General features: G+C 44.2%; 1 protein-coding gene across 2 annotated transcripts; it reads right to left on the bottom strand.

The window, feature by feature from the left end:
• Positions 1-2,445: 2,445 nt before the first annotated feature.
• On the bottom strand, positions 2,446-12,084 carry LOC144711604 (Calcium-binding endonuclease/exonuclease/phosphatase family). 2 transcript variants are annotated; one of them, XM_078585585.1, is made up of 11 exons: positions 11,935-12,084; positions 11,316-11,438; positions 11,133-11,237; positions 10,967-11,072; positions 9,706-9,926; positions 9,546-9,622; positions 9,347-9,461; positions 3,423-3,548; positions 3,220-3,330; positions 3,019-3,126; positions 2,446-2,893 (listed from the first exon to the last, which is right to left on the bottom strand). In XM_078585585.1, the coding sequence occupies exons 1-11, from the start codon at positions 12,040-12,042 to the stop codon at positions 2,663-2,665; spliced, it is 1,431 nt and encodes a 476-aa protein (XP_078441711.1). In that variant the 5' UTR covers positions 12,043-12,084; the 3' UTR covers positions 2,446-2,662. The 2 variants fall into 2 exon arrangements, with proteins under 2 accessions (XP_078441711.1, XP_078441712.1); XM_078585586.1 differs by lacking the exon at positions 11,935-12,084 and adding an exon at positions 11,533-11,731.
• Positions 12,085-12,478: the final 394 nt, after the last annotated feature.

The raw sequence follows: 12,478 nt of genomic DNA, 5'->3' as shown, positions 1-12,478 counted from the left end.
CTCTAATAGAGAGACTAATGGTCAGGGGCAGAGCTTTCCATCTCTACCCTTGGCCATCATACCCCTTCGATCGAACAAAAATCTATTGCCAAGGGGACAATGCTATCTCAGATCCGAAGGTATTCGAAGAATCACCTAGGGGGCCATGCTATCTCAGATGAACAAAGGCCCTCCTCTGCTCTTAAATCAGGAAATTTCATCATTTTTATGGCACCATCTAACTGAGAAGTTGAATGGTTGCAAGAGATCCCCTTTAAGGTTTGTCCAGCCCAATCAAGAGTCATGACATCTGCGTGACGACTTGGACAGATATACGGAATGATGAGGGTGCTCTAGAAAGACTAAAAATTTCTGGCATGCATGAGGATGAGTCAGGACTCACACCAATGTCATGGGGTGGCGATCGATACCCTTGCCCTTTTGCTTGTCTGAATGAGGTTAATTGTGGTTTATTTCTGAACATATTTAGTAGATTATTTACATTTCAAGCTTAGTTCAGAGCATAGATTTATACTGAATCAAAACTCAAATTGAACTTTGTAACATATTCCATTGAATACCCTCTTTAAGTCATTCAATTAAACATTAAATCTATCTCTAAGTACCAGAGTGACATATTCATAGTGAGTTTAATATAGTTTAATTTGATTAAATCAAATTAAGATTACAAAAACATTATAATGATGGTGTCGTGCCTCCTTGAATCTGTTGCGTCGCTGAATCACAGTCATGACGATGCATCTCCATTGTGTCACTGTGCTGTCACATCTCTGCCACTACATTGCAGCTATGGGGTTACATCTCGGTTACTTCACTACTCTGTTGCATCTCTATTGTCATGTCACCACACCACTATGTCTCAGCTGCCGCTGTTGCCCGGCCACACATTGCCTTACTGCCACCATCACCTTGCCACACCACCACCAAGCCATCACCATACTTCATCCCATGCGTGCTTCCACTAATACGTCTCCACCTAGCCGCCACCACATCATTGCCTCGCTTTCATCTCCCTTCTACCTTGCCCCTGCTATGCCACCATCACATTGCTGCCGTACATTCCTTGCAGCGATGTTGTTGCACCTCTAGTGCATCGCCATGTTGCCACTACATCGCTGGTTTATCATAATGCCATCATCTCGCCATTGCCTAGCCACCACCTTGCTGCTACACCTTTGCTACATCCTGTGTAACTGTGCCCTCTCTGGTCTTTGTGTTGACTCAAATTATTACGCCTTTGACCCTTCACTACACATTAGCAGTACTACCACACCCTCTTGAGCTCACTCACACTACACACAAACACTTGAGGCTACCCTTGGTTTCAATTATGTACTAGTGTTCACCATCTTGCTTTGGTTGTCCGACATGGTCTCCACTAGTGTGTCATGCTCTCTCCAAGGATTCACTCATGATTCTCCTCTCCTCGTTGAGGTACTCCCTCCATCACTAATCCTTGCACCCAGCCATCCTATTACTACACAACTCACTCTCGCGCCGTCACCGGTTACCATTGTAGCTTGAAGGCTTCAGGCTTCAAAAATCGTTGTCAATACCTTAATCCATCACTTGATGTGTTCCCTTCCATCATTGGTCAATCCCATGCACTCCACATCGTCCTAAATTGACTTGACAATCATCAAATCAAACAATCTATTGACAAACCCCTTGCTCCCAAGAAGATGGCTTGACAACTCTGGTTTACAATGGATGGAATACATGCCAACAAGACTAATATCTCTCAAACTGTGGTGCTCTTTGAATCCCTCCTCACCAGCAATCAAGATGACATCTCTCTTTTGGATCGCTTTGGATGACTCCATGCAATCATTCACGAGCTACCTATCTATCAGCTACCCACTAAAAAATCTTCAGGCTCTACAGTACTATCAACAAAATTCTAAGCTGGGGTCTGTCTCAGTGGTCTATATCCGACAATCTCTTCGCAGATTTGTGGTCAGGTGCTATCTAGAAATCGTGTTCTAGATTTCTCATCTATTTTCCGCGTCAGCACTGTCACCTTCAAAGCTTCTACATGTCCCTACTTCGGTAAATCTAGGCACCCATCTACCAAATATTGGAATAAGATTGAGAAATAGGACATATCTTCTGATAAGTTAACCGACTGTGTGATATTTGAACTTGAGTTCAACGAATTGTTTTATCGAGTTGACATCAAAGTTGTGCTTGAGAGTTGGCCTCATCCATTGTAAATTTTTCTCAACTCCTGAGCTGAAGCCCCACTTAGTCATATTTGAGACGAATACATTCCTTGTCAACCTTAAAATAGGAAGGTACATAATATCTTTGCCTTCAGTTTATGAATTCGAATTGGATGTCCAAGTTATCGGTATACAAGTCAAGCAATTTTAGATACCCAAGCTGATGAACTTGGACCCATGTCTTGATGCCTCGAAAATTAACACGCTGGGAAAACCCCGTCAATGTTATAATAATCCATACATTGTTTGACTCATTGTCACATTACTTGGACAAAAATCTGTTGTGATGGCAAGACATTGAACTAAGTGATGAGCTGATTGACACTGAATTCCCTCAGGGCTAAATAACTTTTATGATGTATTTTAACTTGTCAACATAATAAAAGCCAAACCCCAGGAGTTTTATGAAACAATTGACCTGAAGGGAGAAGGGGCTGAGGTCAGCAGATGGGCTGGGTGCACGGCACCCGCACTGGAGAGAAGATGACGGTGAGAGGCGCATGGTCGGAGAGGGAGTAATTCTCTGGCCACATTCCCTTCTCGGCCTCGGGTGGAAAAAGCGCAGCGTTCTTCACATCAAAACCCATTGAGAGGCCTTCTCTGTCACAATTTTGGTCCTCATCAGCAGTCTCCTCTTCAACCTCGGCCTCATCTTGGTTCCAAATCCGCCGCTGGGCAACCCATAATTCAAAATCAGAGACATAATGAATGACAGAGAAGACCATGATGATGAGCCGCATCATGATGACTATGTTGATCCAAGTCAAGCTCATTATCATCTAAAGTAAGATCAGACCTGAAATTCAGCATAGTTCACCACGCCGTCCCTTGTGGCATCTGCATGCTCCCATAGATCTTGGATCTCCTCTGCACTCAGGCCGCACGGGTGGCCTGATAAGTGCAACTGTGGATGAAAAGGCATCAAGATAAAATCATTGATAAGGAAATGATGATGATGACGATGGATATCATGATTCCCTTTGTATAAGTGGTTTACCTGGCAGAGAGCTTCACAGAAGGTAGAGTAGGTGATGTAATCACCATGGCTACCAGCCTTGAGGAACGCGAAGGCATCTTCCTCAGACATGGAGGCCTCATGGAGAAAGTACTGAGAAGGGAGGAAGACAAAGGATAAACTGATACTATGTCCAAGAATCATGATCACTCAGAGCTTTATTACGTTCATTGAGACACGATTACCTTAATTGTGCTAAAAACGGATTCATTCCAGCTGGTCTTGAGTGGCTTCCGGGACTTGTTAGGATTCAGAAGCCATATGAAATCTACCCCGCATATGTTCCCCCGGTGGTTCCGATGGCTAACCCACTTTAAGGATGGACATGCATTAATCAAATTCATTCCAAAGAAAACGCGAGAAATAGATGGATAGATTGATAAATTGATGGCTACATTGATAGATATATGGAGAGAGAGATTAATGGGGATGATTACTGTTAGATCATAAGCCCAAGAAGCAAGATGAAACAACTAACTAAGTGGGCCTAAGGCCATTGTAATCATATAAAAAAGACCAAGATAAATGCAGGAAAAGGGCAGGCCCAAATCCCATTAAGGGTCCACGTAAGGCCCACTAAGGGCCCAATAGTGGGCCCGATTAGGGTTTAATATTGGGTCCCTATGGGCCCAATATTAAACCCACTAAAGGTGGATATTGGGTCATTAAATGACCCAATAAATCCATCCTGTCCAACGGCTATAAATTTATAGCCGTTGGACAGGCCCTTCTAACAGCCATATTTTTAAAAAAAAAAAATATGGCCGTTAGAAGGGGTCTGGTCACCTCCCTAGTATGGTCACCTCCCTCCCTTTGATTCTTCATTGTAAAGCTATAAATAAGGGGTCTTTTTCTGATCTAAAAAGATCTTTTTTGGCCCCTAATTTGTGTGTAGTTTTCCTCCCTCTCTCCACTCTCTCACTCCCTCTCTACTTTCTCTCTCTTCTTCCTCTCTTTATCTCCTCCCCACTGATTTCTCATGGTATCAGAGCAGAGCTCGATCTGAGCCTGTTTGCAGCCCTGAATGCAGCCCTGATTGCAGGAGATTGAAGTGCTATTGAAGGATTTGGAGGCCCTAGTTGCAGCTCCTTTCTGAAGTCCTTCTTCAGCCCTAAAAGCAGCCCTCTTTGCAGCAAGATTGAAGCCCTGTTTGAGGGACTTGAAGGCTCCAGTTGCAGTTCTTTTTTTGAAGCTCCACTTCAGAGGGATCAAAGCTTGAAGTTGATGGGGAAGACCAGAAGCAGGATGAGTGCCAGAGCTGAAAGGGAGTCTGAAGAATTGTCTGCCATGGCTGCTGCCCCAGTGGCTCCAGCAAGTGCAGCAGCCATCACCTCTGCCCCTGCACCTGCCCCGGTCAGAATCACTCTACCGGACCTCGACATGAAGTATAATGGCCGCAACGGCCAGAAGTGGGTCACGCTGGCCCAAAGAACTCTCAAGGCAGCTTACCTTGGGAAACATCTGACTGAAGCACCACCAATGGAAGACGCATACGCAATGGATATTTGGGACTCCGAAGAGGCCCTCATCATGAATTGGATGATAAAGAATATGGAGGAAGAGCAGAAGGATGATTACCTCCTGGTCAACATTGTTCGAGATTTGTGGAAGGAAATCAACAAGTCGTGTGCAGAAGTGCACAAGTACTTCCGAGTCTATGATCTCCGAGAACAAGAGCGGAAATTGAAGCAAGGCAGCATGAGTATCTCCTCCTACTCAGCAAAGCTCAAAGCAATTTGGAGGGAATTGGACCTTCTATTCCCTGCCGGGGATAGGGACCACCCTTCCTACATCCGGGAGGTGACCTACAGAACAATTCAGTTCCTGATGGGTCTCAACCCGGAGTATGAAGTGCTCAGGAGTCAGCTTCTCCATAGGGAACGATTTCCCACTTTGGAGGAAGCAATTTCGGAGTTGCAAGGTGCTGAAAGTCGCAAGACAATCAGCACCAAGGGAAGTGGAACCACCACATCAACCACGGTAGTCCACTTGGCAAAGAAGGAGGGACAAAGCAATTCGAATTCTTCAGCAGCACAGACCACTGCTCCACAGCAGCCCAAGGCGTCACCAAAAGAAGGTAACACCTCGGATCTCATCTGTGGATATTGCAGGAAGCCAGGGCACATCAAAAAGGAGTGCCCCAAACTGGCATGGAAAGAGGAGCAGGTCCGGAAAGGCACATGGAACCCTGGACAGCACAAGAAAGCCTACCTGACTAGTGAAGGGGAGGAAACGCAACCCTCCGGGAAGAAGGAAGAAGATGCCGACCTTCAGAAAATTCTGCAAATGCAGTCTGAGGTAAACAAACTGCTGCAGAAATTCAGCTCCACCTCACTGGCACAGACAGGTAAAATCTTCGCACTAACTACCTTTAATAATAATGCAGCTATTTCTGAAAATTGGATTTTGGATTCAGGGGCGACAGATCATATGTCACCCCACAAAAACTTATTTTTCTCTTATGAAACCGAAACTAGTAATTTAAAGGTATTTACTGCTAATGGTGGGATATTAAGGGTAGATGGAAAAGGATCTATTAAGGTTAAGGGGAAAATCTTGAAGGGGGTGTTACATGTACCCGATTTAAAGGCAAACTTATTGTCTTTAACTCAGTTGGTAGATGATACTGGGTGGCAATTTAGTCTAGACTCTGATGAGTGTTTTCTCTGTCTAAAGGGCACCGGGCAGAAGATTTCCTCAGTTAGCAGGAGAGGGGGACTTCTCATGCTGGATGGACTAGGGGAAGGTGGGGAGCAGAGGGTGACCTATGCTGCCCAGAGTGCAGAACGCATCACCCTTCTCCATAGGCGTCTAGGACATCCCTCATTTCATATTTTAAAACATTCGTATCCGGATTTATTTAAAGGGGTTATTTTCGATCAACTTATGTGTGAAAGTTGTCAATATGCTAAACACAAAAGGTCATCGTACCCTAATACAAATCATAGGGTGTTATCAGCCTTCGAATGCGTTCACAGTGATGTATGGGGACCATGCTCCATGCCCGGATTGACGCAACACAGATGGTTCATCCTTTTTGTGGATGATTTCTCTAGATATACATGGGTATATCTATTGAAATCCAAAGATGAAGTCCCAGCAGTCATCCAACTATTTTGTGAAATGATTCACAATCAGTTTGGTAAAAAAATCCAGCGATTTAGATCGGATAACGCTAGAGAATTCTTTTGCCAGGAAGTCAATCAATACTTCGGAAGAAATGGGATAGTTCATCAGTCTTCATGTGTAAACACCCCTCAGCAAAATGGGCTTGCTGAGAGGAAAATTGGACATATTATGTCCACTGCAAGAGCCCTATTGTTCCAAGGAAATTGTCCAAAAAGGTATTGGACAGAAGCAGTAGCAACGGCTACACATTTAATAAACAGAACAGCATCTAAAACTTTGAATTTTAGTGCCCCAATTGACCTTTTATCTTCTGTTTTTTCAAAAGTAAGCTTGAAGACTAACTTACCAGCCAGGATATTTGGCTGTACAGTATATATCCACGATCACTATGCAGGAAAATTGGATCATCGAGCCCTGAAATGCATCTTCCTGGGATACTCTAACACCCAGAAAGGCTACAAGTGTTATCATCCACCAACGAGAAGTTTTTTCGTCTCGGCAGACGCACAGTTTGATGAATTGCACATGTACCATGACGAAAGGGAGCGTGCTGAGGCCTACATGGACAAATCTGAGGAAAGGACTGAAGATGACGAGTTCAGAATGATCCCATCATCAAACCAAGGTGAGTTTACCTCTGCTGAGATTGATATTCCAACTTCAGCAGGGGAAGGATCTCAAGCACCAGAGGACAGCCCATGTGAGGACGAAGTCCAGGCTCTTGAGACTCATCCGAGCGACAGTGGGTGGTCCATTGCCGTCCGGAAAGGGACACGGCAATGCACCAAGACCAAGCGGTATCCGGTAAGCAACTATTTGTCGTATACCCGTTTTTCACCTGAATATAAAGATATAGTTCATGCACTAATGACGGTATCAGTCCCTAAGAATTTCCGAGAAGCTATGTCCTTACCGGAATGGCAGCAAGCCATGAATGAAGAAATGGAGGCACTAGTAAGGAACAAGACTTGGGAGATGGGTCCACTTCCACAGGGAAAGAAGGTAGTGGGTAGTAGATGGGTCTTCACCGTCAAACACCACTCAGATGGATCCATTGCCAGATACAAGGCCAGGCTGGTGGCCCAAGGGTATACACAGTCATATGGCATAGATTATAATGAGACATTTGCCCCAGTTGCCAAGTTGAACACGGTAAGAATCTTAATCGCACTTGCTGCTATTTATGGATGGAAACTTTATCAATATGATGTAAAAAATGCCTTTTTGCATGGAGATTTAGAGGAAGAGGTATATATGGCACCCCCACCAGGTTATTGTCTAAGTAAAAATTTAGGAGATGTATGTCACCTTAAGAAGTCACTCTATGGACTGAAACAGTCCCCCAGGGCTTGGTTTGGAAAATTCTCAAAGGTAATGATAGCAGCAGGATACTTGCAAAGTGAGGGTGATCATACTCTTTTTATTAAGCACTGTGATAATGGTAAGATAGCTATTCTGATAGTCTATGTAGATGATATTATCATCACGGGAAATGACAGTGCAGAAATTCAGAATCTTGAAAAACACTTGTCGTCCTCTTTTGATATTAAATCATTGGGATTGATGACATACTTCCTAGGAATTGAAGTGGTATATTCGAAATTAGGAATTGTACTAACCCAACATAAGTATACCTTTGATTTACTAAAGGAGACAGGGAACTTGGACTGCCGCCCAGCAGCCACTCCGGTCGATGTAAGCGTGAAGCTAAAGGTGGAACAACATGACAAGGATGCACCTATCGACAAGACATCCTTCCAAAGGCTCATTGGTAAGCTGTTATATCTGAACCACACCAGGCCAGATATAGCATTTGCAGTGAACTCCCTGAGCCAGTTTATGAATGATCCGCGGGAGTCACACCAAGGGGCCGCAAACCGCATTCTGGCCTACCTAAAGGGGACCATTGGACAAGGCCAATTGTTCAGATCTGGAGGTGAGCCTACTGTCGTTTTGTTTACTGACTCGGACTATGCAGGTTCTTTCGAGGACAGCCGGTCAACCTCAGGTTACTGCAGTTTCATTGGGGGGAACTTGGTGACATGGCGCAGTAAGAAGCAGAAGGAGGTCTCCCTGTCCAGTGCGAAGCTGAGCTTGAGCACTGAAGAAGGAGTTTGCGAGGGAATGTGGCTAAAAGGCATTCTACAAGACCTACGACTATACCAAGACAAGGGTATGGTTCTGTTTTCAGATAGCAAGTCAGCCATTGCACTGGCCAAGAACCCAGTCCAGCACGAGCGCACCAAGCATGCACGGGTGGCCAGGCACTACATCAAACAAAGCATCGACGAAGGCTTCATCATTCCCCAGTACATCTCTACTCTGGAGCAGACGGCCGACTTGCTGACCAAGGGCATTGCGGGGCCCCAATTTCAAGCTTTAGTGTCCAAGTTGGGCATGATTAACATCTATACCCAACTTGAGGGGGGGTGTTAGATCATGAGCCCAAGAAGCAAGATGAAACAACTAACTAAGTGGGCCTAAGGCCATTGTAATCATATAAAAAAGACCAAGATAAATGCAGGAAAAGGGCAGGCCCAAATCCCATTAAGGGTCCACGTAAGGCCCACTAAGGGCCCAATAGTGGGCCCGATTAGGGTTTAATATTGGGTCCCTATGGGCCCAATATTAAACCCACTAAAGGTGGATATTGGGTCATTAAATGACCCAATAAATCCATCCTGTCCAACGGCTATAAATTTATAGCCGTTGGACAGGCCCTTCTAACAGCCATATTTTTAAAAAAAAAAAATATGGCCGTTAGAAGGGGTCTGGTCACCTCCCTAGTATGGTCACCTCCCTCCCTTTGATTCTTCATTGTAAAGCTATAAATAAGGGGTCTTTTTCTGATCTAAAAAAGATCTTTTTTGGCCCCTAATTTGTGTGTAGTTTTTCCTCCCTCTCTCCACTCTCTCACTCCCTCTCTACTTTCTCTCTCTTCTTCCTCTCTTTATCTCCTCCCCACTGATTTCTCAATTACCTTGTGAGCATCAGCATCACTGTCAGTGTAGCTGTGAGCAGTATCATAGGAGGATACAAAGCCTTGGGACCTAAGAAATTTGTACACCCGCCCCCGTTTACTCCCATTCCAGTCCCTAAAACAAGACCAAGAAACAATTTTGTAAACTTTACAATTAAAGCAAACGTTTTAAAAAAAGAAATTTCCAAAGTGCACCCACCCACAAAGGATGATAGGTATTGGATTCAGCTTGTGCTCTTTCTGGTAAGATTCCACATACTGAAGGATCTTGTAAACCTGAGAATAAAAGTTGAATCCCACGGTAAGTTTATATATATTTTTACACAGAGAAGATAATAATTACAGACAGATTCACAGACCTGGTGCAGTCGGACGATGCATAAACGGTAATCATGTGGAAAGAGTAAATGGGTGTTGACTATGAGGAATTCCTGCCGGACATTTCTTTGCCAGCTGTGCCAGAAAGGGAGGACAGATTCAACATGGAGGAGCTGCGCAACACGGTCGCCAAAATCATTGAAGAGCAGCTCCCTGTAGTTTAAAACCCTAAAATTATCTCTCCGGAGGGCAGTCAGTAGACCTGTATCATCAAAATTCATCAATCTTTCAGAGCAGAAAAATGATAACAGAGGCATGAAGACTTGTTTATAACTGCAAATTTGGCAGAAGATGAATGACTTAGGATGAGCACAGCAAGAATCCTGCTTCTGACAGAAGGAAGTCTGCAAAATTTAATAACAAGGAAAAGTGATCGCAGGGATACGAAGATGGGTTTTTAATATCTATTTTGGCAAATGATACATGATCTAAGATGAACAGAGTGAGATTCCAGCTCTGAGAGAAGGTAAACAACAGGTGACAATCTGATACAAGTCGTTTCTTCTCCAAGAAATATCAAAGAAAGAAAAGAAGAACTCAGGCGTGAAGAGCACGTGCGAAGGGGCCTCTCACGTGCCAATGCAGCTTAAATAGCTGCAAGTGGGAAACCCCAGGGCATTGGCGTTTTCGACGTTGTCGATGGGCAGTTGCAACCACAACTGACAGCTGGAAGCGGGACAGGGCCGCGACCAGAGGGAGAGCGCCTCCTTCGAGAGTTCGTCCCATTCGATCCCCCTATCCACTTTTGTTTTTCTTCTCTGAACTCTATCTGTGACTGGGAATCCTTCGTTGAATGAATGTGTTATGCATTGTTGGTTTTCATTTGAGTTCTTCTGGCTTGATCTCTCCTCTGGGCACTACGGCGAGTGAAGGAGGGTATCACAATCACTCTTTCAAAATGGGTAAAGAATTTTGATTAGAATAAAAGCTTTCTTTTTGTCAAGTTGTTTTCAAACGTTACCGAATCTAGCCCATTTCCTTGGAGCATGGGTAGATTCTTGTTTTAATAAAGAAATAATTATAAAATCTATTAACAAATCCGATATAATACCATTCTTTACAAAAACCTATTTTTTGAGACCTATCTTTTACATAACAAGACTACACTTGATCTTCATCAAAACAATCGAATATTCACAATCAAAGCACGGTTAGCAATTGATATTAGACTAAAAGCTAAGGTGACCAACAAAAGAGCTGACGAACATCAGAATTTGAGGAAGAATGTCAGGAAAAGATCACCATCTCCTTTGTTGTTTGTGCGAGCAAGCTTGAAGCAGACATAGCCAGCATCCTCCAGCGTTTTCTCATACAACCCAACTAGTTCTTCGTTCCCGACCCACACCTCCTGTCAAAAAGACTAAGTAAACAAAGATGACACATGAGACGACGGTCAAGAAACACACACCTGTAGACAGATGATGGAAGACTTCTCCGCAAGAAGCCGATCAAGTATTCTTTTGTTCCTGCTCAGCCAGTAAGTCTTATACTGACTCTCCCTTTGACTCTGGTCCTGCGAAAGAGGAGTAATCAGTAAGCAAATTCTAAAAAAACTGAAGAAATTCCGTGAGAATCGATCGTCGGAACGAACTTCTTTGTCGAGACGCTTATAAATCGGGGCGAGGATATTGAAAGTGGTGCAAGAGACGGAGTAATCGTCGATCCCACGGTTGCCCCTGCTTCTCCTGCTCGCCGCCGACCCCCAAACTTCGCCCTATAAAATCGCCAAGGCAGAAGAATTCTTCAGAAGTAATCGTCGAATCGGAGCAGAACAGAACAGCGAAGAAAACGGGGGACAACGGATTCACCATATCCGGAGTTCTTGAGAAAACCTAGGGTTTTTTCTCAGCCGACGTTTACGCGTAAGAAGAAGAAATCAAGGAGAAAATCGATGTATAAGTCGGCTGGCACGAGGTTCTTCTTTCGGTTCTCTTCCACCATAAGACTTCAGAAAAAATCGGATGCAACACAAGGAAAATTCAATCAGGAAGCGCTGCGAGGATAAATCACGTCCACGAGATGCTTGATCGTCATTCGCTTGAAGAGGAAGCAAGAGCCGGCAAGAATCCATCGTCGTCAGGTCCCACCGCAACCGTCAGCAACAGAATCAAAACCGGAATCGCCGCAGAAAACAGAGAAATCCGACGCAACATTCAAACATTCGATATAATTAATCAAAAAAAAAACGAGGCAGGAATCGTCATCTCTACCACGAGAACAACTTCTGGCCTGATCTTCGCCGCGTTGTCGACGTCGCCGGAGATTGAAGCGCCCGAAGAAGAACACGATCCAAAATCGCCACGGCTTCTCGCTTCCATCGATCTTGATCGTTTGAAATTCTACACTACAGGATGAACTGTAGATCACACTAAATACTTCAATTATAGAAACTAATCCTCCCATAACCCGAGATTGAGATAATTAAGCCTCGCTAATGATAGCTTGAATTTATAATGAATAACTTTATTTTAAATTTCCGACTCAGTCCACGCGTAATCGAGAGGATATGCGGTGGGTCCCATGTGCCACGTGGATCAGGTTGTCGATTCGCTGCGTTTTTGAGGCGCCACGTCGATCAGATCGGATCTGTGAACGCCTGGACGGTCAGGATTTTCTGAAACATCATCTTCATCGCGCGTGCCCACACTAAAATAAAGAGCATTGGCAACAGGGCGTGTTGTACAGTGACAGCCTTCCTATAAAAGATGAATTTATTCAACTTCCAAGACACAAAACTGAATAATCAGTTGTTTT

Source organism: Wolffia australiana, chromosome 14, assembly GCF_029677425.1.
Source record: "Wolffia australiana isolate 7733 chromosome 14, ASM2967742v1".
NCBI lineage: Eukaryota > Viridiplantae > Streptophyta > Magnoliopsida > Alismatales > Araceae > Wolffia > Wolffia australiana.
This window is presented reverse-complemented; position numbering and strand designations above follow the sequence as displayed.

Coding starts and splice junctions, on each gene's coding strand:
- LOC144711604 (XM_078585585.1), bottom strand. CDS start 12,042: ATGGAAGCGAGAAGCCGTGGCGATTTTGGATCGTGTTCTTCTTCGGGC. Junction 9,927..10,966: donor CACAAACAACAAAGGAGATG/GTGATCTTTTCC, acceptor TTGATGATACAG/GTCTACTGACTGCCCTCCGG. Junction 2,894..3,018: donor TGAACTATGCTGAATTTCAG/GTCTGATCTTAC, acceptor TGGGTTGCCCAG/CGGCGGATTTGGAACCAAGA.